Raw genomic sequence first — 26,907 nt, 5'->3', positions numbered from 1 at the left:
TCACCGTACTCAGGTGTAAAATGAGTACCTGACCGTTAACAGGGTTGGCTGTTCGAAAAAAATTGTAATATCGCCTAACAGGAATCATGGCTCGTCCTACACGTTAAGTGTTGTTTTGTTGGCTAGGAGCATCTTGTAAAACGCTTTGAGCATGCTCAATGGATATTGCCCTATATAAAAGCTCACGTTTTATTAGTACATCACAAAATAAAAAAAAAATAAAAAAAAAAGACCAAAAGAAAAAAAAAAGAAAAAAAAAGAAAAAAAAAAGACAAAACAAAAAGAGAGAAAAAAAAAAGAAAATAAGAAAGTCAGTCATTTAGTGGTTGACTTTTTATTTTGTGTGGTTAATATTTAATGATGTATTCTAAGATTTTGGTGTAAAAATGTCCAAATTGGTGACGAGCCTCCAACATTTCCATCTAGTTTGACTATGGCACTGGTTGTCTATAGCACTGGTTGTCTTTAGCACTGGTTGTCTATAGCACTGGTTGTCTATAGCACTGGTTATGGTTGTCTATAGCACTGGTTGTCTTTGGCACTGGTTGTCTATAGCACTGGTTATGGTTGTCTATAGCACTGGTTGTCTATAGCACTGGTTATGGTTGTCTATAGCACTGGTTGTCTATAGCACTGGTTATGGTTGTCTATAGCACTGGTTGTCTATAGCACTGGTTATGGTTGTCTATAGCACTGGTTGTCTATAGCACTGGTTATGGTTGTCTATAGCACTGGTTGTCTATAGCACTGGTTATGGTTGTCTATAGCACTGGTTGTCTATAGCACTGGTTATGGTTGTCTATAGCACTGGTTGTCTATAGCACTGGTTATGGTTGTCTATAGCACTGGTTGACTATAGCACTGGTTATGGTTGTCTATAGCACTGGTTGTCTATAGCACCGGTTCTCTTTGGTACTGGTTGTCTATAGCATTGGTTGACTATAGCACTGGTTGTCTATGCATGGCACTGGTAATGGTGACGTGGAATTCGAAACCTTCATAGATGTGAAAAGACGATTTGGTGATGTTTTATTCTGGGCCCTGATTCTCTGGAGGGGGTTGGGGTTGGGGGGGGGGGGGGGGGGGGGGGGGTGGAGGAAAAGATAAATAGTATATATATTAAAACAATTTGTGACCCAAATTTTCAAAATGGTATTATTTGTAAAAAATAAATAAATTCCCTTATTCATCCCAGTCGAGAAATTTGTCTTTAGGGTCTGTTCAAAGGGAAGACTGGAATAATGATAATAATAATAATAATAATAATAATAATAATAATAATAATAATAATAATAATTATAATAATAATAATAATAATAGTGATGAGTATAATGATAAAGATGATGAAAATTAAGATAATGGTGACGATAATAAATTATGTTACGCTTACCAACGAGTGTAATGGTGATCTTTTGCTTGTTAGAACATTTCTCTAAGTTTCTTTATCTTTTAATTAGAAAGCTGTGACGTCAATCCGTTTGAATCAATCTAACATGGAGAAAAAGAGAAAGAGAGAGATGAAGTCTAAATTAAAATGATCTATTTCTGAAAATTCCACTTTAATTAAGGTAAAATATCAAATATGCTTGGAGGGCTCGTCACCAACATATCTCTCAAACCTCGTTGAACGGTATAACCCACAGCGTACGCTTCGATCAACGAATAACCTCAAATTGAAAACACCCGCTGTCGAGTGAAGACTGGTGAACGCGCCTCTCAGCATTCTGGCCCAAGGTTGTGGAATTTACTAGCACTAGAGATACATTCTTCGTCTTCACTAGAGGAATTCAAGCGTCGATTGAAGACATTCTTATTCCGACAGGCTTTCTTTTGATTATATGTATAATTAGCGTTGTTCGTGTACTGTGTTAGGGCTTAATCTATGTTATGTGCCCAGAGCCCTCCTGATGAAGGGATGTTTGGCGCACTATAAATCTATAACATTATTATCATTATTATAAGTTAAGAAACAAGGGAGCTGGCACCGATGTACGACAAAGATCTGAACAAGTATGTATGAAAGGTGCCAGACAAAACAAGAAAGAAGAATACAAGACAAGAAAAAAACAAACCATCCCAACAAAAAATCAGTCTACCTCGACTGGGGATCGAACCGCAGACCTTCTGATTACTGATGAGATGTGCTACCATTACATCACAGAGGCTCCCGATACTTGGGACAATTTTAATATCCATATTCTTCACAAGAGTACGCGTTTTACCAAATTGTCCCAATTATCGGGAACATTGAACAAAACAGCTTCCAAAATTTAATTGAAAAAAACAAAAAACAAAAAACAAAAATAAAACAACAAAAACAACCAACAAAAAAAAAACCAACAAAAAAAAACAAAAAACAACAACATCCCCCCCCCAAAAAAAAACAAACAAAAAGAAACCCCAACAACAATATGCGGAGCATTTCGGGTTCAAAACCCTTCTTCAGCCAATACGACAATCTTTTGAAACGTTAAGACATCACTTCAAATCCAGCTGGATTCAGACAAGTTCTCATGCCGAGACCTTTTCTGTTCGTCCATCTGATATTTGGCTGTATTTAACGCGGTGCACTCTCGTTTTAACTGTTTGTGTTATAGGGCTGGCTATGTGGTCTAGTGGTATGACACTCGCTTTCGGATCGGAAGGTCCTGGGTTCGAGCCTCGCTCGGCGCATAGTTGAGTCCTTGGAGAAGGCTCTTTACTCACATTCTCTCACCGGCCGTTAACAGCGTTGTCTCTGTCCCAAAAATTTGTAATATCGCCTGACAGGCGTCATGTCTCGTCCTACATGTTATGTGTTGCTTTTGGCCAGGGACACCTTGTAAAGCGCTTTGAGCACGTTTAGTGGATATTGCGCTATATAAAAGCTCAAGAAAAAAAGGGCTGAAGAAAGGTTTTGAGCCCGAAACGTCCCGTGATCGATATGGATCGATATACCTTCACAGTAATGCCACTCCTCCTCGTCGTCGAAATGCACGCGTATTGAATCGCTGGGTCTGGCGTTAGCGTTGAATTCGATGGAGTCGAAATCGCTGTCTCTGGCATGGGGATCTACGCATGACCCAACTAATTTAGCCCGGAAGTAATTTCTCTGAGGGTCATCAAGCTGTGCGTTCGAGTTTTTGACTGGGGAATACGGCTTCAGCTGACGCACGACCTAAATAATTAATAATAATAATAATAATAATAATAATAATAATAATAATGAGTTAATATATAAATAATATAATAATATAATAATAATAATAATAATAATAATAAATAATAATAATAATAATAATAATAATAATAATAATAATAATAATGATGATAATAATAATAATAATAATGATGATGATAATAATAATAATAATAATGAAATAATAATAATAATAATAAATAATAATAATAATAATATGATAATAATAATAATAATAATGATAATAATGATAATAATAATAATGATAATAATAATAATAATAATAATAATAATAATAATATATAATAATAATAATAATGATAATAATAATAATAATAATGATAATAATAATAATGATGATAATAATAATATAATAATAATAATAATAATAATAATAATAATAATAATAATAATAATAATAATAATAATGATAATAATAATAATAAAATAATAATAATAATAATAATAATGATGATGATGATAATAATAATAATAATAATAATGATAATAATAATAATAATAATAATAATAATAATAATGATAATAATATTAATAATAATAATAATAATAACAACAATAATAATAATAATAATAATAATAATAATAATAATAATAATAATAATAATAATAATAATGATAATAATAATAATAATAATAATAATAATAATAATAATAATAATAATAATAATAATAATAATAATAATAATAATAATAATAATAATAATAAAACAAAATCCTTTTACTCATTCCTAATAAGAAATTTGTATTAAGTGTTGTTTATTTCAAGTGAAAACTATAATAATATGGGCGTCAGCCGCAGTGTCGCGCGTCAAATTTAAATGTGCGACCAGTAATAACTCGCTTTGTTATCTACCTATCCATCTATCTATCTGTTACTCCTTCCCATGCCCCACCCCCTCACACATCCATATAATATAAAGAACTATCGATCGGATCTAAATGCTAGGCATGCAGTGAAAACATAATAATAATAATGATAATAATGAATGAATTTATATAGCGCCTAGATCCACAATGTGCTCAGAGGCGCTTTACAATGCAAATAAAACACAACAATAAATCGATAATTTAAGCATAAAATCTATCATATTGGAATAGCATTAATCAATTTGTAATTTAATTACCACGCACTGTGCTACAAGATGAAAATTTAAGATATCTATAACATGTAGGCCTAATAGAAATGTTAAACATCAAATGATTTCCTAAAGAGATGTGTTTTAAGTTTCTTTTTAAAGTTTTCAAATGGCGGACATCTTTTGAGGGATGAAGGCAGTTGGTTCCATAAGACGGGTGCCGACTGGCTAAAAGATCTCTCACTAAAAGACGATCTACAGCGAGGAACCTGGAAGAGATCATGGCCACTGGATCTAAGTTCTCTCTCCGGCACATAGAGATTAACCATGTTTTTTAGGTAAACAGGAGCTGTCTTATTAAAACATTTAAAAGCATAGCATAAAATTTTGAACATAATTCGGCTGTTAACAGGGAGCCAATGCAAAGATATTAAAATCGGGGTTACATGCTCTTTCACCCCACAACATGATACAAGATGACAACAACTAAAGCATATAATACATATATTAAAAATCTAACATTGGACCAAATGGAGACTAGAAATATCTAGTAGAATAGTACTAACCTGGTCAAAATAGTGTTCGCCTTGAATCGGATACTGCTCTCCATTTGGCAAGATCCACCGATCTGACTTGAAAAACACGTCCTCCTCCAGCTGGCGTTGACTGGAATGCTTGGAGGAAACGCATTTTCTGCTCGAGTTTTCCTCGCAATCATGTCGTGAACTCCGTGATGATTTCTTCCCGTACGACTCTGCCGTATCGTAGTCGTTATCATAGGCCTTGGGGGAGCGAGATTCGTTAATGTCGTGTTCCTTCATAGGGGGGATTTCCAGGGTAGATTTGCTCCTGTGCTGAGGGCTGCTCGTGTGATTTCTTGATCTCTTGTGGTGATCATCTCGGCCTGCCTTTTTCTTCTCCCGTCTCTTTCCTCCATCAGGATCGTAATGTGTCCCTTCTTTCCAGTTTTCCGCTTCTTTCCTCGGGTCTTTGTAAAACTCATAATGAAGTTCCTCCGGGTTTTCCTTAACTCGTTGCTTCCTTTGTACGTGTTCCCACATTTTCTTATCCATGTCGTTAAGATAACCATACGATGATTTTGGATTCCCTAAATAATGTTCATCGTTTACGCTGATCTCTTCGTCCATGTGCATGACTTCCTCGGCTCTCCTGGAAGAACGTTTTCGATGATGGTCCTCTTTCATTCCACTTTGCTTGTTTTCTCGCCTTCTCTTTTCACCATGAATCTTTTTATATTCCCCTCTACCACTGCTTTTGCTTTCAGGGTCCCTTCCACTCCTGTCATCGTGATCTCTATGTTTTCTTTGAGTTTTACCTTCATGGGTTACATTGCCCTTGACTTCAGTTTCATTCCTCTCTCTACTTTTATTTAAAATTTCTGCACCGTCAAACACTTTTTCGTTGTCTCGCTCTTCTCCTTCTGGCAAATGCATTGCGTTGATTTCTTCTGAATCGTGAGCAAAATCACCCCCAATCACATTTTCCAGACCCGTGTCATTGCGTGCTCTTTCTCGAGTCGAAGATGAAGGAAAAGTTCCCCCTTCTTTTAATTGTGTGGGTTTTCTAGTTTGGGGGAGTCTCCCGTTTCTCGCCATACTAGGTTCCGACACAGTTTCAGCGGGAACAACTATGATTTTATCATCCGCATCTTTAAATGGATTAGGCCTCTCAAATGGTTTGTTACCAGCTTGAGATGACTGCACCAAGAGGGTCAAAGCATCTGCCATTTTAGCTGCAGCCGTCATGGATTCCCCAGCTACTTTTAGCGCCGTCACTGCCAACATTTTCTGCGACTCTGTAATTTGGTTCGACTCGCTCGAGTCCTTTGCGATGATTTCAAGGGACTGTTTGAGCAAACAAATCGTTTCATGCATTGATGATGAGCCGATTGATATTTCTGTTGATTTTTGAATCGAATCCGATACCTTAGACACGATTTCTTGATGAGGTTCTGAAGTCATTGACTGGTTATTGTCTAGGCCAACTTCGTTCGATTTTTGTTCTGAGCCAGACAGCAACGCGGGGTCCTCAGTCTTTACTTTCTTATTCTCTTTACTTTTAACAGGATCGTGCGTTTCTTTTTCTTCTACCGATGTCACTGCGGCGTCACTTTCAATACTGAGACGTTTTTCTAACTCTTCTTTTGATTTCGTTTTGAGAAAGTGCTCGACAACCTGTGAAATACTGTCGGAAGGCAAGTCCACGTTTTGATTTTCTATGGAGGCCTCCCTGCTTATATCCCCTGCTTCTGTGACCTCTCCTTTATCTAAATCTGAAGCATTTTCCGCCTGAGAGAAGTCCTCGGACTTGGTACTTCGGTCTATATTATCCTCAACGTGTTCTTCTTTAGAATGCTCAGTTCCCCGGTCACCAGGCAACTTTACATCTTTTTCCCCTTCTTTGATGCGATCGCAGACAGGCAGGTATTCCGATTCCTTTGCGGCAAACGTGACATTCACCTCATCCAGATCAGGCGGCGGCGAAACGAAACCTTCTTCCAGACTTTGTTTGAGATGACAAAAATCGGCATCATCGTTGTTAATGGTAGGGGCTTTGGACGAGTTGTTACGCTCAAAGTAAGGGACTACTTTAGAACCCGGTGTTGCTTGCATCCCGTTGTCTTCATCAGAACCGTCTCGATTCATTCTCTTTGATATTCTCGGGGTCTGGTTGTGACGACTGGTGATGCTTTTTTCTTTCCTGTTGGATGGTGACGAGGATTGCGAAGTGGAGGAGTTGATTTCTTTCAAGTCGCCACGTCTGAAGTTCTTTGGCGCATCTACCAGCGTGTGCGCCATTGTGCCATCGTGATTCACCAAGTTATCAATGTCGTCATCGAGAGAACCGTCTATCACGCGCACCACATGTGGCTTGGGAAATGGGCTCGGGATGTCCTGGACTGGGGTGTCTGGAGTCGCTGGTGAAAATGAAAATGACAAGAAATGAAACAATGCTATAAATGTTTAATAATGGAGCAGGCACTCTCGTAAGATAAAGAACTGAACAAGTGTGTATGAAAGTATTGAAAGGTGCCAGACAAAGCAAGAAACAAAAATACAAGAAAAAAAAAACATCCCAAAAAATAATTCTACCTCGAGGTCGATTGATTTTTGGGATGTTTTCTTTTTTCTTGTATTTTTGTTTCTTGCTTTGTCCGGCACCTTTCATACACACTTGTTCAGTTCTTTATAATACTATAAATATTTACAACACAGCATCATAGATCAACACACCACCACGCAGTATCTCGCCTGAAGGAGACCCTTGCTCGTACTAAATCTTATTAACTTAAGAGGATTCGACATGCTTTTAAAAGACTGAACAACAAAACACTGATAAAAGATACCTTCTGTGCTCTATGATGATGAAATGACTATTGGCAGCGGCGTGGCATGCTTACAGTATAAGGTGGTGCCAGACGAAAATGACTTACACATGCTACATTTGTAAATATAAAAGAAAGAAAAAAAAACCCTTACATACTTGTAAAGTAAATTTGCATGGTGATGTGTCTATCCCTGCAAATGTTTTCAATAGTTTGTTTATAGAAATCACGAACGAATATATTGATTGGAGTTTGGACACTGAGGGAAATGGCTAAAGGGACACATGCAGACATTGAATGTCAATCGAACAAAGGGTAATTTCAAAACGTCTTACAAAGCGTAAGAATGTAAACAGCCCATGGCCTATTAAAAGAGTACTGTAGTTACGTCATGAAACAACCCCATTCCACTTCGGAAATCAAACACGACACCATGCAAGATCTCTCTCTCTCTCTCTCTCTCTCTCTTATATATATATATATATATATATATATATATATATATATATATATATATATATATATATATATATATATCTACCTATCTGTGTGTGTGTGTGTGTGTGTGTGTGTGTGTGTGAAAGAATCATTTCTCAGTTTTATTTATTTTTTAAAATGCTGTTATCCATATTTAAAACATGGATGTGGTGCCAGGCACCATTTGAACCAATAGAGCCACGCCCCTGAATTGGATAAAGATTTATGAACAACATAAACATGAGGCTGCGACAAAAATCCTTTTTCCTGACTCTTTTAACAGAAAAAGAAATCAATTTAAGGTAATGGTGATAAGTATAGAAAGGATGTTATTTTTAACAGTTTCTCTGCGCCAAGGAATGACAAATCACTAAAATACCCCCCCCCCCAACCCAACCAACCCCCCCCCCCAAAAAAAAAACAAAACAAAACAAAACAAAACAAAACCCAACAACAACAAAAAAAACAATTAAAAAAAAGACAAACAACAAGATAACAAAAGAAAACGAAACGAAACAAACACACTTTTCTACATGGACGACCCAACGTCCCGTTAGCGGAATGTAAATTATTGTAAATGAACCGATGGATTAACAACAAATTATAGTGGACCTATCTCAGGCGCATCGTGCTCCGTGCCTCCAGTGGGAGCAGAAAAATGTCTGTTGATGTCAGTACGTACGTCAGTTCTTGACAAGAATTATTATCTCCGAGTTGTCACTGGTTTATAGATAGTTTGAAGATGACGTCACTCAAGCCTTTGTTGTTATATTTTGCCAATCGCGTTTGTGAGTTGTTCTCACTGAACTGTATTAACCAGACTATAAACGTTCATGGTTACACATAGTTTTGTGTGTTGGTCCGTTATACTTCCGGATGGCAATGTTATGAGCTTCTTAGCCAAGCGCATACTATCTATATTTAAATCCTAGGCACGATTCGAAGTAAAACGTTGAATTTTTGTTATGCGGTCATTATAACAACACAAAAAAAAATAAAGATAAGTATTGAATTGTAAGTTTCAATATAATAGACAAAGACAGATACTGTGGACGTTTCGGGTTTCCCCTTTATCAACAAAACACGATGAATGGAACACGAAAGACGAATGAGATGTACGTTAACTACGCCATTCACACATATCTCATTCGTCTTTAGTGTTTCATTCATCGTATTTGGTTGATGAAGGGGAAACCCGAAACGTCCACAGGATCTGTCTTCGTCTAATAAATATAAGCTTACAATTCAATACTTATCTTATTTTTTTTTCCTTCGAGCTTCAAGCAGCAACATTTTCATTAATATAACACAGGCAAATAGTTCTAATTTGTAAACACCACCACACCGTAATGCACACTACACTGACCGCTTAAAATGATCGAGTAAAGAATAAAATACATTTCTTCAGCTGTGAATAATTTGCTTTTGAAAACAAATGGGGGGAACTTCCGTAGTTTCACGTCACTTTTATTATAATATTATTTAATCTTTTAGCCATTGTCATGATATTGTTTACTATTTAGAGATAGTTCTATTTGTCACTTTATGTTTATAATTGATCTGTGTCTGTACTGTATTGTCTAACTTTGTGTTTTAATTTCTTTCCAGATCATGTCCATTTAAATGTTGAATAAAGCCTATATTGTGCATGGCAATCATTCGAATTACTTTCTAGCTTCACAACAATTTATTCAACATTTAACATGGAACGATTCCTTCGACCTGAGCGGTTCAGCGCTGAACCCAATACGCCTGATGCATCAAAGCAATGGAATCACTGGCTCTGTACATTCAACAACTTTCTCTCTTCGTTACCCGAACAGGCGACTGACAACAAACTCAATCTGCTCGTCAATTTCGTCGATCCTGTCGTCTACGAACATATTGCTGATTGTACTACATTCGATTCAGCTGTTGACGTTCTGAAGAACATATACGTGAAACCAAAAAAAAAACGAAATATTCGCGAGACACGTCTTGGCTACTAAAAAGCAAGAACCAGATCAATCCCTCGATCAGTTCCTTCAAAAGTTGAAGAGACTTGCCAAAGAATATGATTTTAAAGCTGTTACTGCTGATAAGAACAGGGATGACTTTATCCGAGATGCTTTCATTTGTGGTCTCTCTTCTAATCAGATCAGGCAGCGACTCCTCGAGAATAAGACTTATGGCCGTTTATGAACAGGCTCGATCCTTGGAGATGGCTGAAAAACACTCTCAGAACTACAGCACACCAACTACTGTGCCATGTGGCAGCACTGCTCCTCCGCCCTCTGAAAAGGAACTTGACTCATTCAATGCTGCAGTCACGAACTCTAAATGCTTTTTCTGCGGATACCAACGACATCCTCGATCAAAATGCCCTGCTAGAGAGGAGCAGTGTAAAAGTTGTGGAAAAAAGGACATTTTCAAAAGGTATGCCAGTCAACAAGTAAAAACGAATATGCATCTGCGGCAGACCCGAATACACTCAGTTCAGCCTTTTCAGCCGCGGCTCCCGTTAGTCTCTACAGAGCTGTTATTGACGTGAAATTGTTTAACAAGCCCGTTAAAGCGTTGATAGACACCGGAAGCTCAGAGAGTTTCATTTCAACAGAGATCGCACAAAGTCTCCAATTGAAGATTTTCAAATCAAAGAAAGAACTCTCCATGGCGTCTACTAATCTTTCCAGTACAACCAAGGGGTCACTGTTTTGTCTCTCTGGAATACCAGGGACGTTTCTATGAGGGTGTGAAATTTTCCATCCTGTCAGGGTATTGTTCGGACTTGATTTTAGGCCATGACTTTCTTGAACAGCATGATGGAGTTCAAATATCCTTCAAAGGTTCAAAGCCTACTTTCTCCGTTTGTCGTCTCACTGCTGCAAAAATCGAACCTGTTTCTCTTTTCAAGAACCTCCTTCCAGAAGTCAGACCTATTGCAACAAAATCAAGACGATTTTCATTACCAGATAAGCAATTCATTGACTCTGAGGTTCAGAAACTTCTTGACGAGGACGTGATCGAACCATCTGATTCTCCATGGCGAGCGCAGGTATTGGTGACAACTAACGAGCGACACAAGAAACGCATGGTTGTGGACTATAGTCAGACCATCAATCGCTTCACTCTACTCGATGCATATCCACTTCCAAACATTAATGAAATGATTGAAACAATTTCACACTACAGTGTCTATAGCACCCTCGATTTGCAATGTGCTTACCACCAGATCCCAATAAAAGACGAGGAGAAGCTGTATACGGCTTTTGAGGCCAGTGGAAATCTCTACCAATTCAAGCGAATTCCCTTTGGAGTCACTAACGGAGTGGCTTGCTTTCAGCGCATCATTGATTCCATTATCCGAGATGAGAAACTGAGTGACACATTTGCTTACTTAGACAATGTGACAATCTGTGGCAGAAATCAGCAAGAGCATGATGAAAACCTTGTGAAATTTCTCAGGTGTGCCAAAGAACATAATAAAACATTCAATGAAAGTAAGACTATCCAGTCTGTTAGACAAATCAAGTTACTTGGATTTCAAGTGTCCAAAGGTTGCATTCAGCCAGACCCTGACCGATTACGGCCACTGAGAGAACTTTCAGATCCTCACAATATCAAATCTCAACAGAGAGTGATTGGAATGTTTGCATACTACTCATCCTAAATACCTCATTTCTCGGATAAAATACACCCACTGGTCCAAAATACCACCTTTCCATTGTCAGGAAAAGCCAACGACTCGTTTGATCTTTTGAAAAAGGAGATTGAAAACGCTGCTGTCGTGGCAATTGACCACAACGCTCCTCTAGTTGTAGAAACCGACGCTTCTGAAATTGCAATCGCAGCAACACTAAATCAAGGTGGACGTCCTGTGGCTTTCTTTTCAAGAACTCTGAACCACAGTGAAAAGAAGCATTCTTCTGTTGAAAAAGAGGCTTACGCTATTGTGGAAGCCCTTCGAAAGTGGAGGCACTATCTTCTTGGAAAGCATTTCAAACTTGTGACAGATCAGAAAAGCGTTGCCTTTATGTACGGGAATTCTGCAAAAGGAAAAGTCAAGAATGATAAAATCCAAAGATTGAAGATTGAACTGCCAAGCTACAGTTATGACGTTGTGTATCGACCTGGAAAAGACAATGTAGCGGCTAACGCATTTTCAAGGGAGTTCTGCTCATCTACTGGTTCAGATTTAGAAACTTTAAAAAGCCTTCACGACTCACTCTGCCACCCTGGAATTGCAAGGATGAACCATTTTGTCAGGTCAAAGAATCTCCCTTATTCCGTGGATGAAATACGAACAATCTGCAACAACTGTAGGGTTTGTCGTGAGATAAAACCTTCATTCTACAAACCGCAGAACCTCAAAGTAATCAAAGCAACTCAACCATTCGAGCGTTGTTTGAGTGTGGATTTCAAGGGTCCCTTGCCGTCATCGTCCAAAAATCGGTATCTCCTTACAGTTATTGATGAATATTCTCGCTTCCCTTTTGCGTTCCCATGCTCTGATATGAGCTCATCAACTATCATCAAGTGCTTGTGTCAATTGTTCTCATTGTTTGGAATGCCTATTTCAATACATTCTGACAGAGGTGCCAACTTCATGTCAAGTGAGCTTCAAGATTTCTTGTGCAAAAAGGGTATCGCCTCAAGCCGAACGACCCCGTACAATCCCCGGGGAAATGGACAAGTAGAACGTCTGAATGGAACCCTTTGGAAAACTATCACGTTAGCCCTGAAATCACGTGGTTTGCATGTTAGTCAATGGGAGTCAGTGCTTCTTGACCCTCTCCATTCAATAAGATCACTGCGACAAATGAGACTCCTCATGAACGAATCTTCCGCTACAATAGAAAGTCAAGCACTGGTACAACACTTCCTAGCTGGCTGACTACTCCAGGAACTGTTTTGATGAGGCGTCACGTAAGAGCCTCTAAATACGAACCATTGGTGGACGAAGTGGAACTGTTGGACGCTAATCCGCTATATGCCTACGTCAGACTTCCTGATGGTAAAGAAACTACTGTGGCTTTGCGTCACTTAGCCCCTGCTGGTGAAATGACTACTGCCCAACCCTCCAATGAAGAATCACCCATGGCGTTTGACAACACGAGCGTAACTCCACATTTTCAACCTGTTCAAAAGAATGTGGGAAACGATATTTTACCTGAAACTGTCCTAGAACAGCTTGATCTACAAACTGTGGAAGCGGGTGAAGTGCAAAAATCTGCCTTGGACGAACCATCAGTCTCTGATCCTAACAGCCCTAATGAGCTTTCTACTCAAAACGAATCCCGTTCAAACTCCAGAACGAGTGGCTTCATTCGGACGAGACCATACATTTTACGAAATAGAGAAGCATAATTTGAAATCTCTTGCCACATGCAAGGGGGGAAGAATGTCATGATATTGTTGACTGTTTAGAGATAGTTCTTTTTGTCACTTTATGTTTGTAATTGATCTGTGTCTGTACTGTATTGTCTAACTCTTTGTGTTTTAATTTCTTTCCAGATCATGTCGATTTAAATGTTGAATAAAGCCTATATTTTGCATGGCAATCATTCGAATTACTTTCTAGCTTCACAACTTTCAGCTGTGAATAATTTGCTTTTGAAAACAAATGTGGGGAACTTCCGTAGTTTCACGTCACTTTTATTATTATAATATTACTTAATCTTTGAGCCATTATGGACTTTCAATGGGCATGATCTATATTAACTTTCCATGTGCTCGAGGTCATTGGTCACATTGCAAAATGTGCTCAAAGTGACCTACATAGTGAAAAGTGTTACAGATTTTGAACTACCTAACATTACGATCGGTCATTGTGTTCAACTTGACACATGTGTATGTTTACAAGTTTCATAAACAAAGCAGCGTGTTTACATTTGTTCAGAAATGTCCAATCGTTGGACAGCAACAAATCACGTGATTGATGACTCGGTTGGACGAAAACATGAATATAGATCGCTCCCATTAGTTTCACTGACAATGTCCAATAACTACTACCATTTAAGATAAGTTTATTTTTATAAGTAGCGTGATTTTTCTAATTTCAAAAAACAATTTGCTGGGTCGGTTGTCTTTAACGTCACCGGTCAACGCCAATATTATTATTATTTACTGTGTTTCGATATTGCAAGTGATGGCAAACATTGTGTTTCATCAGGTTATAGTATCTTCAGTTAGGGTTGAGGGAGTTTCCCCCCCCCCTCCCCATAAAAAGGGGGGTTCGCTCATAGCGTGGCCTTCGTAAAGTTATGGCCTGACACTGACCAAAAAATGACGTCAAAATGATAGTCTTTGGCCACAACAGAAAACAAATCGTGAGTTGTATTCAATAGTTCAACCAATGAAATAACTTGTTTCCATGAGCGGTGCAAAAACCAAATAATGACGTCAAACTGCCAGTCATTTTGGATTTCAGTGTCAGGCTATGGATAGTATGCGCTTGGCTAAGAAGCTCATAACATTGCCATCCGGAAGTATAACGGACCAACACACAAAACTATGTGTATCCATGAACGTTTTATAGTCGGGTTAAAACAGTTCAGTGAGCATTACACATAAACGCGGATGGCAAAAAACAATAACAAAGACATGAGTGACGTCATCTTCGAACTATCTATTAACCAGACTATAAACGATCAAGATTCCACATAATTTTGTGTGTTGGATCGTTACAATTCCGGATGGCAATGTTGTGAGCTTCTTAGCCAACCGCATACTGTCTACACTGGCAATATGAAAATTGGAACTCAAGCAGCCACGCCTGTCTAGCCGTAGCCATCGTTATGTTATAGCCTGGCACTGAAATCCAAAAGAACTGGCAGTTTGACGTCATTATTTGTTTTTTGCACCGCCTAGTTAGTTGTCGTTAGTAGAGCTCAAGGAAACAAGTTATTTCATTGGTTGAACTATTGAATACAACTCACGATTTCTTTTCTTTTGTGGCAAAAGACGGGCATTTTGACGTCATTATTTGGTCAGTGTCAAGGAGAAGATGTTAACTCTAGTGTTGCATAAAACTAAAAAATAGAATATCGTTATCATTAAAACCGAAACTTCTCAAATCACCTGTTTAATTGCTTCCCGTCTAATTATATTTATCCAGGTTTTATGTTTCCAAATGTCCCTTGGAATTCTATGTTTTGGAATTCACGTTGGCTAGTCGATGTCTAGTTACGTTGACAATAAAAGTAACAAATGGTGCGGGAGGAATAAACAAACCTGGTGTGCAACTATTTTTTTATAATTAAAACCAGGGGAAAAAACTTGAGTTTTTATATAGTGCTCAAAGCGCTCTACAAGGGGTCCCTAGACAACAGCAACAGTTAACATGTAGAACGAGACATGACGCCTTTTAGGCGATATTACAAATTATTTTCGGACGGAGACAACGCTCTTAACGTCAAAAATGATTTAAAAATTGAAATTACTAGCAATGTGAAAATCTAATTTTTGGCCATTTATTCCGAAACTGAATCTCAATCTATTGCCCTCAATACTCTTCAACAGTCGTAACGTCACTTCCATCTTAATGACGCATGGTAACTTAGCAACACTGGCTCTAAACTATCGGAACAATGGCGGACGCCCGTATGAAATATTTCTCCGGCGAGCATAAAAGCGTATCCAGAGGGGAAAAAAACATAAACTTGATCATGTTTTGACTTTTACACATTCTGGTCACAAGACATATGAAAAGTTCTAGCCAGCTTGAAGAATAAAAAGTAATGATTTTCTTTGTTTAGAACCAAGATGGCCGCCGTTGCCAGGCGGCGTGACATCAGACTACTGAATCCAATTGATGGTTCCTCCGTGACCTCTTGTTGCTATGCCTGTCAAGCTATTCAACTTCAAGTTGAAGTTCAACGTCTTTATCTGCAAAAGGCGGATTGTCCATCACTGCAGATTCTATACAATTATGTGGTGACTTTCTCCATTATTGTGTCTTTGAGTTGAAAGATAAATGTTTAATAGTTGATCAGATTTGTTGTTGTTGGTAATATCTAGGATTCCTGGTGGGAGAGTGTTCCATTCCTTGATGGTTCTTGGGAAGAAATATGTTTTTATATTTGTTGGTTCTGTGTATTGGAATTGTGAACTTACTGCTATGATAATTTCTTGTGGATGTACAGTGTTATTTTGTGAAATACTGTGGTAGAGTGACTGCTGGAATGTACTGTTCTGTGTAGAAGTTGGAGGCGTTTTTCTTTCCGTCTACACTCCAGTGTTTTCGACTGTAACAATTCCAGGGCCTCAGTAACACATCCTGGTTCGCGCATGTAATTGTTGGTAACAAACCTCAAAGCTGCCCTTTGAACTTGTTCAATTTTCTTGATGTGACCTTGCTGATAACGATCCCATGAATGTCTTTTTTATTTACTATTATCTTATAATACGAGTCTCGAGCGCTTTAATCAACGTACATTGTATACACTTATGAAAATTATGTCAGTTATCTTATATTTTAAGATAAAAAATTGCCACCTGAAAGTAAAACGGTTGAACACACACAATTATGTGTAACCATGAGCTTTTATAGTCTGGATATTACAGTTAAGTGAGAATTACTCCTAAACTTGAATGGCAAAAATATACAAAAAAATAAACAAACAAACAAACAAAAAACAAACAACAATAATAATAAATAATACAAACAAACCAAAAACAAACAATAACAAAGACCCGAGTGATATCAACTTCATTCTATCTATAGAATAAACTTGAGGCTATCATGGACAGACAATTATACGAACGAGGAAGTGTTGGCGAAGATGAGAAAGGGAAGAATATACCATCAGAAAGTTACGCTTTCTGGGACATGTGTGGAGAAGAGACGGAATAGAAAAGTTGGTAACATCTGGGATGATCAAAGGAAAGAGAGCTAGAGGAAGACAGAGAATGACATATTTATATAAGATAAGAATAAGAATGGCCAAAAGTGATTTTAAAAGCAACGCAGACTTTATGCGCACCGCAGAGGATCGTGATACGTGGGGACAGCAACGTGCTCAAGAGTACAAGCCACGATGGATGATGAATGTCCTTTTAAAAGTTCTTTTCGGTGCCCAAAAAATGTAAAACATGCACTTATTGCTTTTGAGTTTATTCTTAAATCATTGTGTGTGTGTGTGTGTGTGTGTGTGTGTGTGTGTGTGTGTGTTGAGAAGTATACTCATTCATGAAAATGTGTCAGTAAAATAAAAAATTTAGTAAACTTATCTTTCATATCATTGACAATGAATTCAGTTTTAAAGAAATGTAATGCTTTGCGTTTAGCCAAAGTACTTACAACATCCGCCATATGGAAATAACGTACAAAACTATGTAAACTTTGAACGTTTATAGTCTGATTGATAGAATTTTGTGAGAAATGCTCAAAATATATGCTGGCTAAAACAATAACAAAGAGCTGAGTGGGGTCAATTCCGTTCCTTCTATAAACCACTCCGACACATTTCTGTGTTGATATAAACATAAATAAAATAACAAAATAACATTTCTATTATTCATCCCATAGGGGAAATTTATCTCTAGGGTCTATTTCAAGGGAAGACTAGAATAACCCAGGCGTCAGCAGGAGTGCAGCGCCGCAAATTGAACTGGGCCGAGGTGACTTGCTCAAGGGCACACGGCGCAGCGGCAGGTCATCGAACTCGGTAGCTTTCGGGTATAGAGGCAAAGACCGCACCGCTGAGCCACACTGCCCCCTTACAGCCCCCCCCCCTTAATGTACCACAAAATATCCTTACTCTCGTCTTCGGTATTTTCCATCAGGTGGTTGATATCAGTATCGACTCTTCACAAGATGTGGATACTCGGATACTCGAACTTGGTACCTTTCGGGTAAGAAGCAAAGACCCTTCCGCTAAGCCACGCAGCCGCCTTACAGTGACTCCTCCTTCCTCCCCCCCCCCCACCTTAATGTACCACAAAATACCCTTACTCTCATCATCGGTGTTCTCCATCAGGTGGTCGATATCTTGTATCGACTCTTCCGTCCACAGTCACAATATGTGGATACTCAGATACTCGATCTTGGTACCTTTCGGGTAAGAAGCAAAGACCGTACCGCTAAGCCACGTATTCTTCTCCTCCCCCCCCCCGCCCCCCCCCCCCTTAAAAAATATGCCACAAACATCCCCTTACTCTCGTCTTCGGTGTTCTCCATCAGATGGTCAATATCCGTATCGACTCTCCCGTCCACAGTCACAATATGTGGATACTCGGATACTCGAACTGGGTACCTTTCGGGTAAGAAGCAAAGACCGTACCGCTAAGCCACGCAGTTCTCCTCCGGGTGTGTCTTTTTTACGAAACCCGCCGAAACCCGCCGAAACCCTGCGAAACCCGCCGAAACCCGACGAAACCCGACGAATCCCGACAAAGTTATGGGAAGTAGGTGGCAGTGGGGAGTGAACCTAGAACTCAGGGAAGTGTACACCATTGGGGAGTGAACCTGGGACTGGGTTTCGGCGGGTTTCGTAAAAAAGAACCAGTGCTTTTTTACGAAACCCGCCGAAACCCGCCGAAACCCGCCGAAACCCGACAATATCCAGCAAAGTTATGGGAAGTAGACAACTGTGGGGAGTGAACCCGAGACTCAGGGAAGTGTACACCAGTCGGGAGTGAACCTGAGACTAAGGTTATCGGCCGGTTTCGGCGGGTTTCGTAAAAAAGAATTAGTGCTTTATTACGAAACCCGCCGAAACCCGCCGAAACCCGCCGAAACCCGACAATATCCGGCAAAGTTATGGGAGTTTGGCAACAGTGGGGGGTGATCCTGGGAGTCAGGGAATTGCACACCAGTGGGGAGTTAACCTGGGACTGTGTAAAAAGGATATCAGTGGGAAAAAACCTGGGACTAAAGGGAGATGGATACCATTGAAAGTTGAAGCCGGATATGGGAGTTGAGTACCAGAGGAGAATGAACCTGACACTATGGAAGGTGGGCGCCAGTGGGGAGTGAACCTGGGACTCAGGGAATTGCACACCAGTGGGGAGTTAACCTGGGACTGTGTAAAAAGGATATCAGTGGGAAATAAACCTGGGACTAAAGGGAGATGGATACCATTGGGAGTTGAAGCCGGATATGGGAGTTGGGTACCAGAGAAGAGAGAAACCTGACACTATAGGAGATGGGCGCCAGTGTGAAGTGAACCTGGGACTATGTAAACAGGATATCAGTGGGAAATAAACCTGGGACTAAAGGGAGATGGATACCATTGAAAGTTGAAGCCGGATATGAGAGCTTGGTACCAGAGGAGAATGAACATGACATTATAGGGGGTGGGCGCCAGTGGGGATTGTACCTGGGACTATGTAAAAAGGATATCAGTGGGAAATAAACCTGGGACTAAAGGGAGATAAATACCATTAAAAGTTGAAGCCGGATATGAGAGCTTGGTACCAGAGGAGAATGAACCTGACACTATAGGGGGTGGGCGCCAGTGGGGAGTGAACCTGGGACTATGTAAACAGGATATAAGTGGGAAATAAACCTTGGACTAAAGGGATATGGATACCATTGAAAGTTGAAACCGGATATGAAAGTTTGGTACCAGAGGAGAATGAACCTGACACAATAAGAGGTGGGCGCCAGTGGAGAGTGAACCTGGGACTCAGGGAATTGCACACTAGTGGGGAGTTAACCTGGGAATCTGTATAAAGGATATCAGTAGGAAATAAATCTGGGACTAAAGGGAGATGGATACCATTGGGAGTTGAAGCCGGATTTGGGAGTTGGGTACCAGAGGAGAGAGAAACCTGACACTATAGGAGGTGGGCGCCAGTGGGGAGTGAACCTGGGACTATGTAAAAAGGATATCAGTGGGAAATAAACCTGGGACTAAAGGGAGATGGATACCATTGAAAGTTGAAGCCGGATATGAGAGCTTGGTACCAGAGGAGGATATCCTTTTTACACAGTCCCAGGTTAACTCCCCACTGGTGTGCAATTCCCTGACTCCCAGGATCACCCCCCACTGTTGCCAAACTCCCATAACTTTGCCGGATATTGTCGGGTTTCGGCGGGTTTCGGCGGGTTTCGGCGGGTTTCGTAATAAAGCACTAATTCTTTTTTACGAAACCCGCCGAAACCGGCCGATAACCTTAGTCTCAGGTTCACTCCCGACTGGTGTACACTTCCCTGAGTCTCGGGTTCACTCCCCACAGTTGTCTACTTCCCATAACTTTGCTGGATATTGTCGGGTTTCGCCGGGTTTCGGCGGGTTTCGGCGGGTTTCGGCGGGTTTCGTAAAAAAGCACTGGTTCTTTTTTACGAAACCCGCCGAAACCCAGTCCCAGGTTCACTCCCCAATGGTGTACACTTCCCTGAGTTCTAGGTTCACTCCCCACTGCCACCTACTTCCCATAACTTTGTCGGGATTCGTCGGGTTTCGTCGGGTTTCGGCGGGTTTCGGCGGGTTTCGGCGGGTTTTGCAGGGTTTCGGCGGGTTTCGGCGGGTTTCGTAAAAAAGACACACCGTTCTCCTCCTCCTCCTCCTCCCTTTTTTAAATGTACCACAAAATACCCTTACTCCCATCATCGGTGTTCTCCATCAAGTCACAAGATGTGGATACTCGAATACTCGAACTTGGTACCTTTCGGGTAAGAAGCAATGACCGTACCGCTAAGCTAAGCAGTCTCCCCCCCCCCCCCCCACTTTTTAAAAAAAAATGTACCACAAAATACACTTACTCTCATCTTCGGTGTTCTCCATCAGATGGTCAATATCCGTATCGACTCTCCCGTCCACAGTCACAATGGGCGGATACTCGCGACTCTTGTCCACCGATTCCGTGGGTTCCATGGGCAGGGAGAACTTCTTGTGCTTTTGGATCTCCGTCTCCTGTGGGATGAAGAGGCGTGACACGCAGGAATCGTCCGTTCTGTGGATTCGTTTGTTGTCCCTGTCATCGTCCGTGCTTTGACTGCCGCCGTACCACGAGTCGTCTGAGGAGTTGAAACGCTGGACATTACTCTCTTAATGATGATGATAATGATGATGATGATAATAATAATAATAATAATAATAATAATAATAATAATAATAATAATAATAATAATAATAATAATAATAATAATAATTTTTGTAATAATAATAATAATAATAATAATAATAATAATAATAATAATAATAATAATAATAATAATAATAATAATAATAATAATAATAATAATAAAAAATAATAATAATAAACTTTATTTATTATTTATTATTATCATTATTATTATCATCATTATTATTATTATTATTATTATTATTATTATTATTATTATTATTATTATTATTATTATTATTATCATTATTATTATTATCATCATCATCATCATCATCATCATCATCATCATCATCATCATCATCACCAACAACATTACTACCTCCACAGTGTGATGCATCATCATCTTCATCATCATCATCATCATCATCATCATCTTCATCATCATCATCATCATCATCAACATTAATACCTCCACAGTGTGATGTAACATTATTTCTGGTCTTATAATATGACAGATAAAACACTCGCTTTCGGACCTTAGGCCCCTGGCTCTAGTCTCCCTGTGTGTGTGTGTGTGGAGGGGGGGGGGGATAGGCCACCAAAAGTTGAATCCTCGGAAAAGATTTTTTACTCACATTATCTCACTGTACTCAGGTGTAAAATGAGTACCTGGGTCGGTAACAGCGTTGTATCCGTCAAAGAAACAGGACATTTATCTCGTCCCCGTGTTAAGTGTTGTCGTTTGACTGAGTCTCCTCGTAAAGCTCTTTGACTTCATTTGTGACCCTTCGCCTCAAAACGGTATTAAGTCGGGTTGGTTAAGATGTTAAAAATTGAATTTATAGCCAGAAATATCAGACTTGCTTTGAGTTTGTATGTTTTATTGAGGAGGATGGACACCATATTTTAGGGTGCTAATGCCAACAATTTATATTTTTGACCACTTTAACATTTAATTCGGCTTTTAAGCATACGGTTCGTCCCGACATAATACCGTTTTGAGACGGTGGGTCACATTTAGTGGATGTTACGTTATATATAAAAAAGCTCAAGTTTTACTTTATTATCGCTCTTTATTGATTGAGGTTGACACATTGTGGCTATACTTACCGACTCGTGCGACTTGCCTGTTTGCCATCTTCTTCTTTTATGTCTTGGGTGCCTTCTGGATCTGTTTCATTCCATCCAGGGACCGGTTGGCGACGCTGTGTTTATTATACTCTCTCCGATGTCAGGTCATCTTTGGAGTCCTGTATGGAGGATTTTAGTGGGATCGACACATCAGAGACGTTTAGCAGATCGTACGTTTGACGCATCACGTATGACGTATGACGTATCTATCACGTGATCATTCTCATTATACGTAAAAAAAATACTGCCGCCGCTATGAGATGTGCGGCTATGTGGTCTTGTTGTATGACAATTTCTTTCGGATTGGACGGTCCTGGTTTCGAGCGCCGCTTGGCGCATAGTTAAGTCACTAGAAAAGGCTTTCTACTCATATTTTCTTATCGAATTCAGGTGTAAAATAAGCACCTGGCATTTTTCAGCGTTGTCTCTGTTGGATAATTTTTTTTTTGTAATATCGCCTAACAGACGTTATATCTCGTTCTTCATGTTACGTGTTGTTGTTGGCCAGGGACTCTTTGTAAAGCTCTTTGAGCACGTTTAGTGGATTTTGCGATATATTGAAAAGCTCAAAATTTTTGATTGGCTCTCACGATGTAAACATTTCCGTGACCCAAATGAATTCACATAGCGGCACCATCTTTACGCATAATGAGAATGATCACGTGGTACATAAGTGATACGTGATAGGTGACGCGTGATGCGTGTGATATGCTAAACCTCTCTGTCTACTGTCTAAAATGTGGTATATGTTGAGGTGATTCAGATGCGAGAAATGGACTTTTAAGTCTTAAACACGATACTTGGGTCAAGTTGACATGTTAAATTAATTGAGGAGAGTGAAAGAAGAATAATGATACCAAACAAGCCAAACTTTTTATGCCAATTTATGAGTTAAATTAGATTAGGAAAATTGCATTTTTTGGTCAAATTTTACGCTGATTTCGAAGCACTATTTCTTCTGCTTGTTGTTATGAGCTTCTTAGCCAAGCGCATACTATCTATAGATAGTATGCACTTGGCTAAGAAGTTCACAACATTGCCATCCGGAAGTATAACGGACCAACTCACAAAACTGTGTATATCCATGAACGTTTATAGTCAGGTTAATACAGTTCAGTGAGCATTACTCATAAACGCGGATGGCAAATTACAATAACAAAGACCTGAGTGACGTCATCTTCGAACTATCTATATCATTGACTACGGAGACTCTCAAAAAGTCCATGTTATTTGCTTTGATGGAACATCATATTCTGCTTTTTCACTTTAAAAAACAAATGAAATATGATAATATTTGTGCGGCTATGTGGTCTAGTGGTATGACACTGGCTTTTGGATCGGAAGGTCCTGGGTTCGAGCCTCGCCCTCGGTGCATAGTTGAGTCCTTGGAAAAGGCTCCTTACTCACATTCTCTCACCGTACTCAGGTGTAAAATGAGTACCTGGCCGTTAACAGCGCTGTCTTTGTCCGAAAAATTGTAATATCGCCTAACAGGCGTCATGTCCCGTCCTACATGTTAAATTATGTTGCTGTTGACCAGGGACCCCTTGTAAAGCGCTTTGAGCATATTTAGTTGATATTGCGCTATATAAAGCTCAATTATTATCAATTATATAATGGAGAGTGATAAATTTGCCACGTACTTCATTCAAAGATACAACAAGCTCTATATCCCTGTGTTCGATGACTCAACACAAAATTCGCACATCTTCTATTTTCCTGGCAAACAGTCATCAACGTGTCCATTCACGGCGTACATTTCTAATCTAACAGTAGAAAATAGAATAGATTGTACGTACATTAGACATTGACCAAAACTCAAAATTTACATGGAACTCAATTCTTTCCAAGCAAACAATGAAGAATACAAAGCCTTAAAGGGCTTACTAATCTTAAAAAGACGATATTATACATCATTATATTTTCTTAAAGTATTAATTTTATATTTTGTTGTCATTGTTAATAGTTATGTATAAACGATGTAAGCATACCATAGGGAGACCTTCCAAAATGTTTCCCCCCTCCCAAACCCCCTACAAGAACAAGAATACTTGGGATGTAGTAGCTTATGGAAGGTCTCCCATAACATGTATTTTTACCGTATTCTATATAAACGATGTAAGCAAAACATGTATTTTAAATGTATTTTAATGTATTCATTCATTCATTCAACCAGTACAGCACCTCAAGGAACGGCATTAAGAAAAAATCAACCTAGGACTGCTTTGAATACTTCACAAAACAAAATGGCGACGGAAAACCAAAGCAATGGTCGTATTAGTAGGAAAGTTTAAACTTTCACTACTCTATCAAGGTTTGTTCTAGAGTTTTTTAAAACGCTAGGCTTTATATTGACAAATTGAATACATAAACTCATGACAAAAGATCCACGGTGAAAATACAAATTGAAAGAAATGCTAGCACGAGGAGCTTTAGGAAGGTCTCGCCGTAATGCCATAGACAATATTTTGCGTCATTTTTGGAGATTTCTAATACAACAATGAGTCAATGAGCCCATTATAAGGAATTGGGTTATCAGACCTGCAAATAAGTGCACTTCGGTAGATATTAGCTAGTTGAAATTGAAAAGAACAACCGTTTGCGTAATTTATTCCATACTGACCAACTCACGTGATTGTGACAGGGGACACAAACGAGTGGTAGCCAACAAGAGTCTCCGAAGACTCCCGCGCTCTACCACACTGACAAGCTGTCTCAGCTCACATATTATTATAATGTAAACATGAAAGCCGCCATTTTAATTCACTCGAAAAGCTGACGTCATTTTTCCTACATCTAATACGTGTTCAGTCCCAATGCTGTTTTGCTCACAATTAGTTCCTGATTTTTATATTTGAAAAACAAAAAAAAAAAAAACAAAAAAAAAAAAAAAAAAACAAAAAAAAAAAACAAAAAAACCAAGACGAAAAAAGGCCAAAGAAATGTTGTAAACCGACGTGCGTTTTTTTTTTTGTAGGTCTGATACCCCAATTGCTGTAGGGCTCATTGTTGTAACGGAAATCTCTAAAAATGACGCAAAATATTGTCCATTACAACAATGTTAAACTAGGCCCAAAGGGATGTTCGGATGTCAGACCTGCATATATTATGTACACGTCGTTATGAACGTTTTGGGTTTGTCAACAAGATGGAGATGATTTTGAGTACTGTAATTTAAATTTGCAGTTCCAATTGGATTCAATAGTCTGATGTCACGTCGCCCAGCGACGGCGGCCATCGTGGTTCTAAACAATACTTTTTACTCTTCATGCTGGCAATAACTTTTCATATGTCTTGTGATCAGAATGTGTAAAAGTCAAAACATGATCAGATTTATAATGTTTTTTTTCCTCTGGATACGCTTTTATGCTCGTCGGAGAAATATTTCACAAGGGCGTCCGCCATTGTTCCGATAGTTTCGAGTCAGTTACCATGCGTCATTTTACGAGGGAAGTGTCGTTACGACTGTTGAAGCGTATTTCCTATATTGTTAAATGAATCTGAAACTTATTTCTCAAAATATCAAAGGGAAAATAGATTGTTCATAATATGTTCTTATCTCACTATAACTGTTCTACTATTTTGTTGATTGGGTGATTGTTCACTACATGTTAATATCTAATCAAAGAATAGTAATATTTTGTTAATAAGGTAACAACTATTCATCTGCTCAGAAAGAGAGAGAGAGAGAGAGAGAGAGAGAGAGAGAGAGAGAGAGAGAGAGAGAGAGAGAGAGGAGATGAAATGTAAATCAAGATGAAAACTATATGAATCAATCATGGGGGAGGGGGGGGGGTGTTATTAGATACTTCTAGACGGTGATAGTGTTATTATTCACCCATTCCCTCCCCTGTAAAGATATAATTAAAAAAAAAAAGAAAGTAAGAAAGAAAGAAGGAGAAGCTACGAAAGCCCATGCCAAATATTAATTATAGATAGTATGCAGATGACGTCACTCGGGCCTTTGCTATTGTTTTTGCCATCCGCGTTTGTGAGTTGTTCTCACTAAACTGTATTAACCAGACTATAAACGTTCATGGCTACACAAAGTTTGTGTGTTGGTCCGTTATACTTCCGGATGGCTATGTTATGAGCTTCTTAGCCAAGCGCATTCTATCTATACAAATAAGAGAGGATGTTTATCGACTTGACACGGTCTGACATCGATACGAGTCGTCTGCTATAGATAGTATGCGCTTGGCTAAGAAGCTCACAACATTGCCATCCGGAAGTATAACGGACCAACACACAAAACTGTATGTATCTATGAACTTGTATAGTCGGCTTAATACACTTTAGTGAGAATTACTCATAAATGTGGATGGCAAAGAACAATAACAAATACCTCAGTGAAACCAACTTCTATTCTATCTATAGATAGTTTGAAGATGACGTAACTCAGGTCTTTGTTATTGTTTTTTGCCATCCGCGTTTATGAGTAATAAATGCTCACTGAACTGTATTAACCTGACTATAAACGTTCATGGATACACACATCTTTGTGTTTTGGTCCGTTATACTTCCGGATGGCAATCTTGTGAACTTCTTAGCCAAGTGCGTACTATCTATAGATAGAATAGAAGTTGGTTTCACTGAGGTATTTGTTATTGTTCTTTGCCATCCACATTTATGAGTAATTCTCACTCAACTGTATTAAGCAGACTATACAAGTTCATGGTTACACA

General features: G+C 39.0%; 1 protein-coding gene across 4 annotated transcripts; it reads right to left on the bottom strand.

Moving 5' to 3' along the window:
* Positions 1-318: 318 nt before the first annotated feature.
* Positions 319-25,031, bottom strand: LOC144978053 (uncharacterized). 4 transcript variants are annotated; one of them, XM_078923549.1, is made up of 8 exons: positions 24,854-25,031; positions 23,866-23,988; positions 22,202-22,341; positions 20,787-21,041; positions 4,842-7,213; positions 2,938-3,157; positions 1,391-1,488; positions 319-1,049 (listed from the first exon to the last, which is right to left on the bottom strand). In XM_078923549.1, exons 3-7 carry the CDS (start codon positions 22,227-22,229, stop codon positions 1,484-1,486), a joined length of 2,880 nt encoding a protein of 959 aa, XP_078779675.1. In that variant the 5' UTR covers positions 22,230-22,341; positions 23,866-23,988; positions 24,854-25,031; the 3' UTR covers positions 319-1,049; positions 1,391-1,483. The 4 variants fall into 4 exon arrangements, with proteins under 4 accessions (XP_078779675.1, XP_078779676.1, XP_078779677.1 ...); XM_078923550.1 differs by having other exon boundaries at positions 24,846-25,005; XM_078923551.1 differs by lacking the exon at positions 23,866-23,988 and having other exon boundaries at positions 24,854-24,987.
* Positions 25,032-26,907: the final 1,876 nt, after the last annotated feature.

The sequence above is a fragment of the Berghia stephanieae genome, chromosome 8, assembly GCF_034508935.2.
Source record: "Berghia stephanieae isolate SIO BIC M18660-M18661 chromosome 8, UCSD_Bste_1.3, whole genome shotgun sequence".
Lineage (NCBI taxonomy): Eukaryota > Metazoa > Mollusca > Gastropoda > Nudibranchia > Aeolidiidae > Berghia > Berghia stephanieae.
The sequence above is the reverse complement of the archived record's forward strand: the minus strand, read 5'-3'. Positions and strand labels throughout refer to the sequence as shown.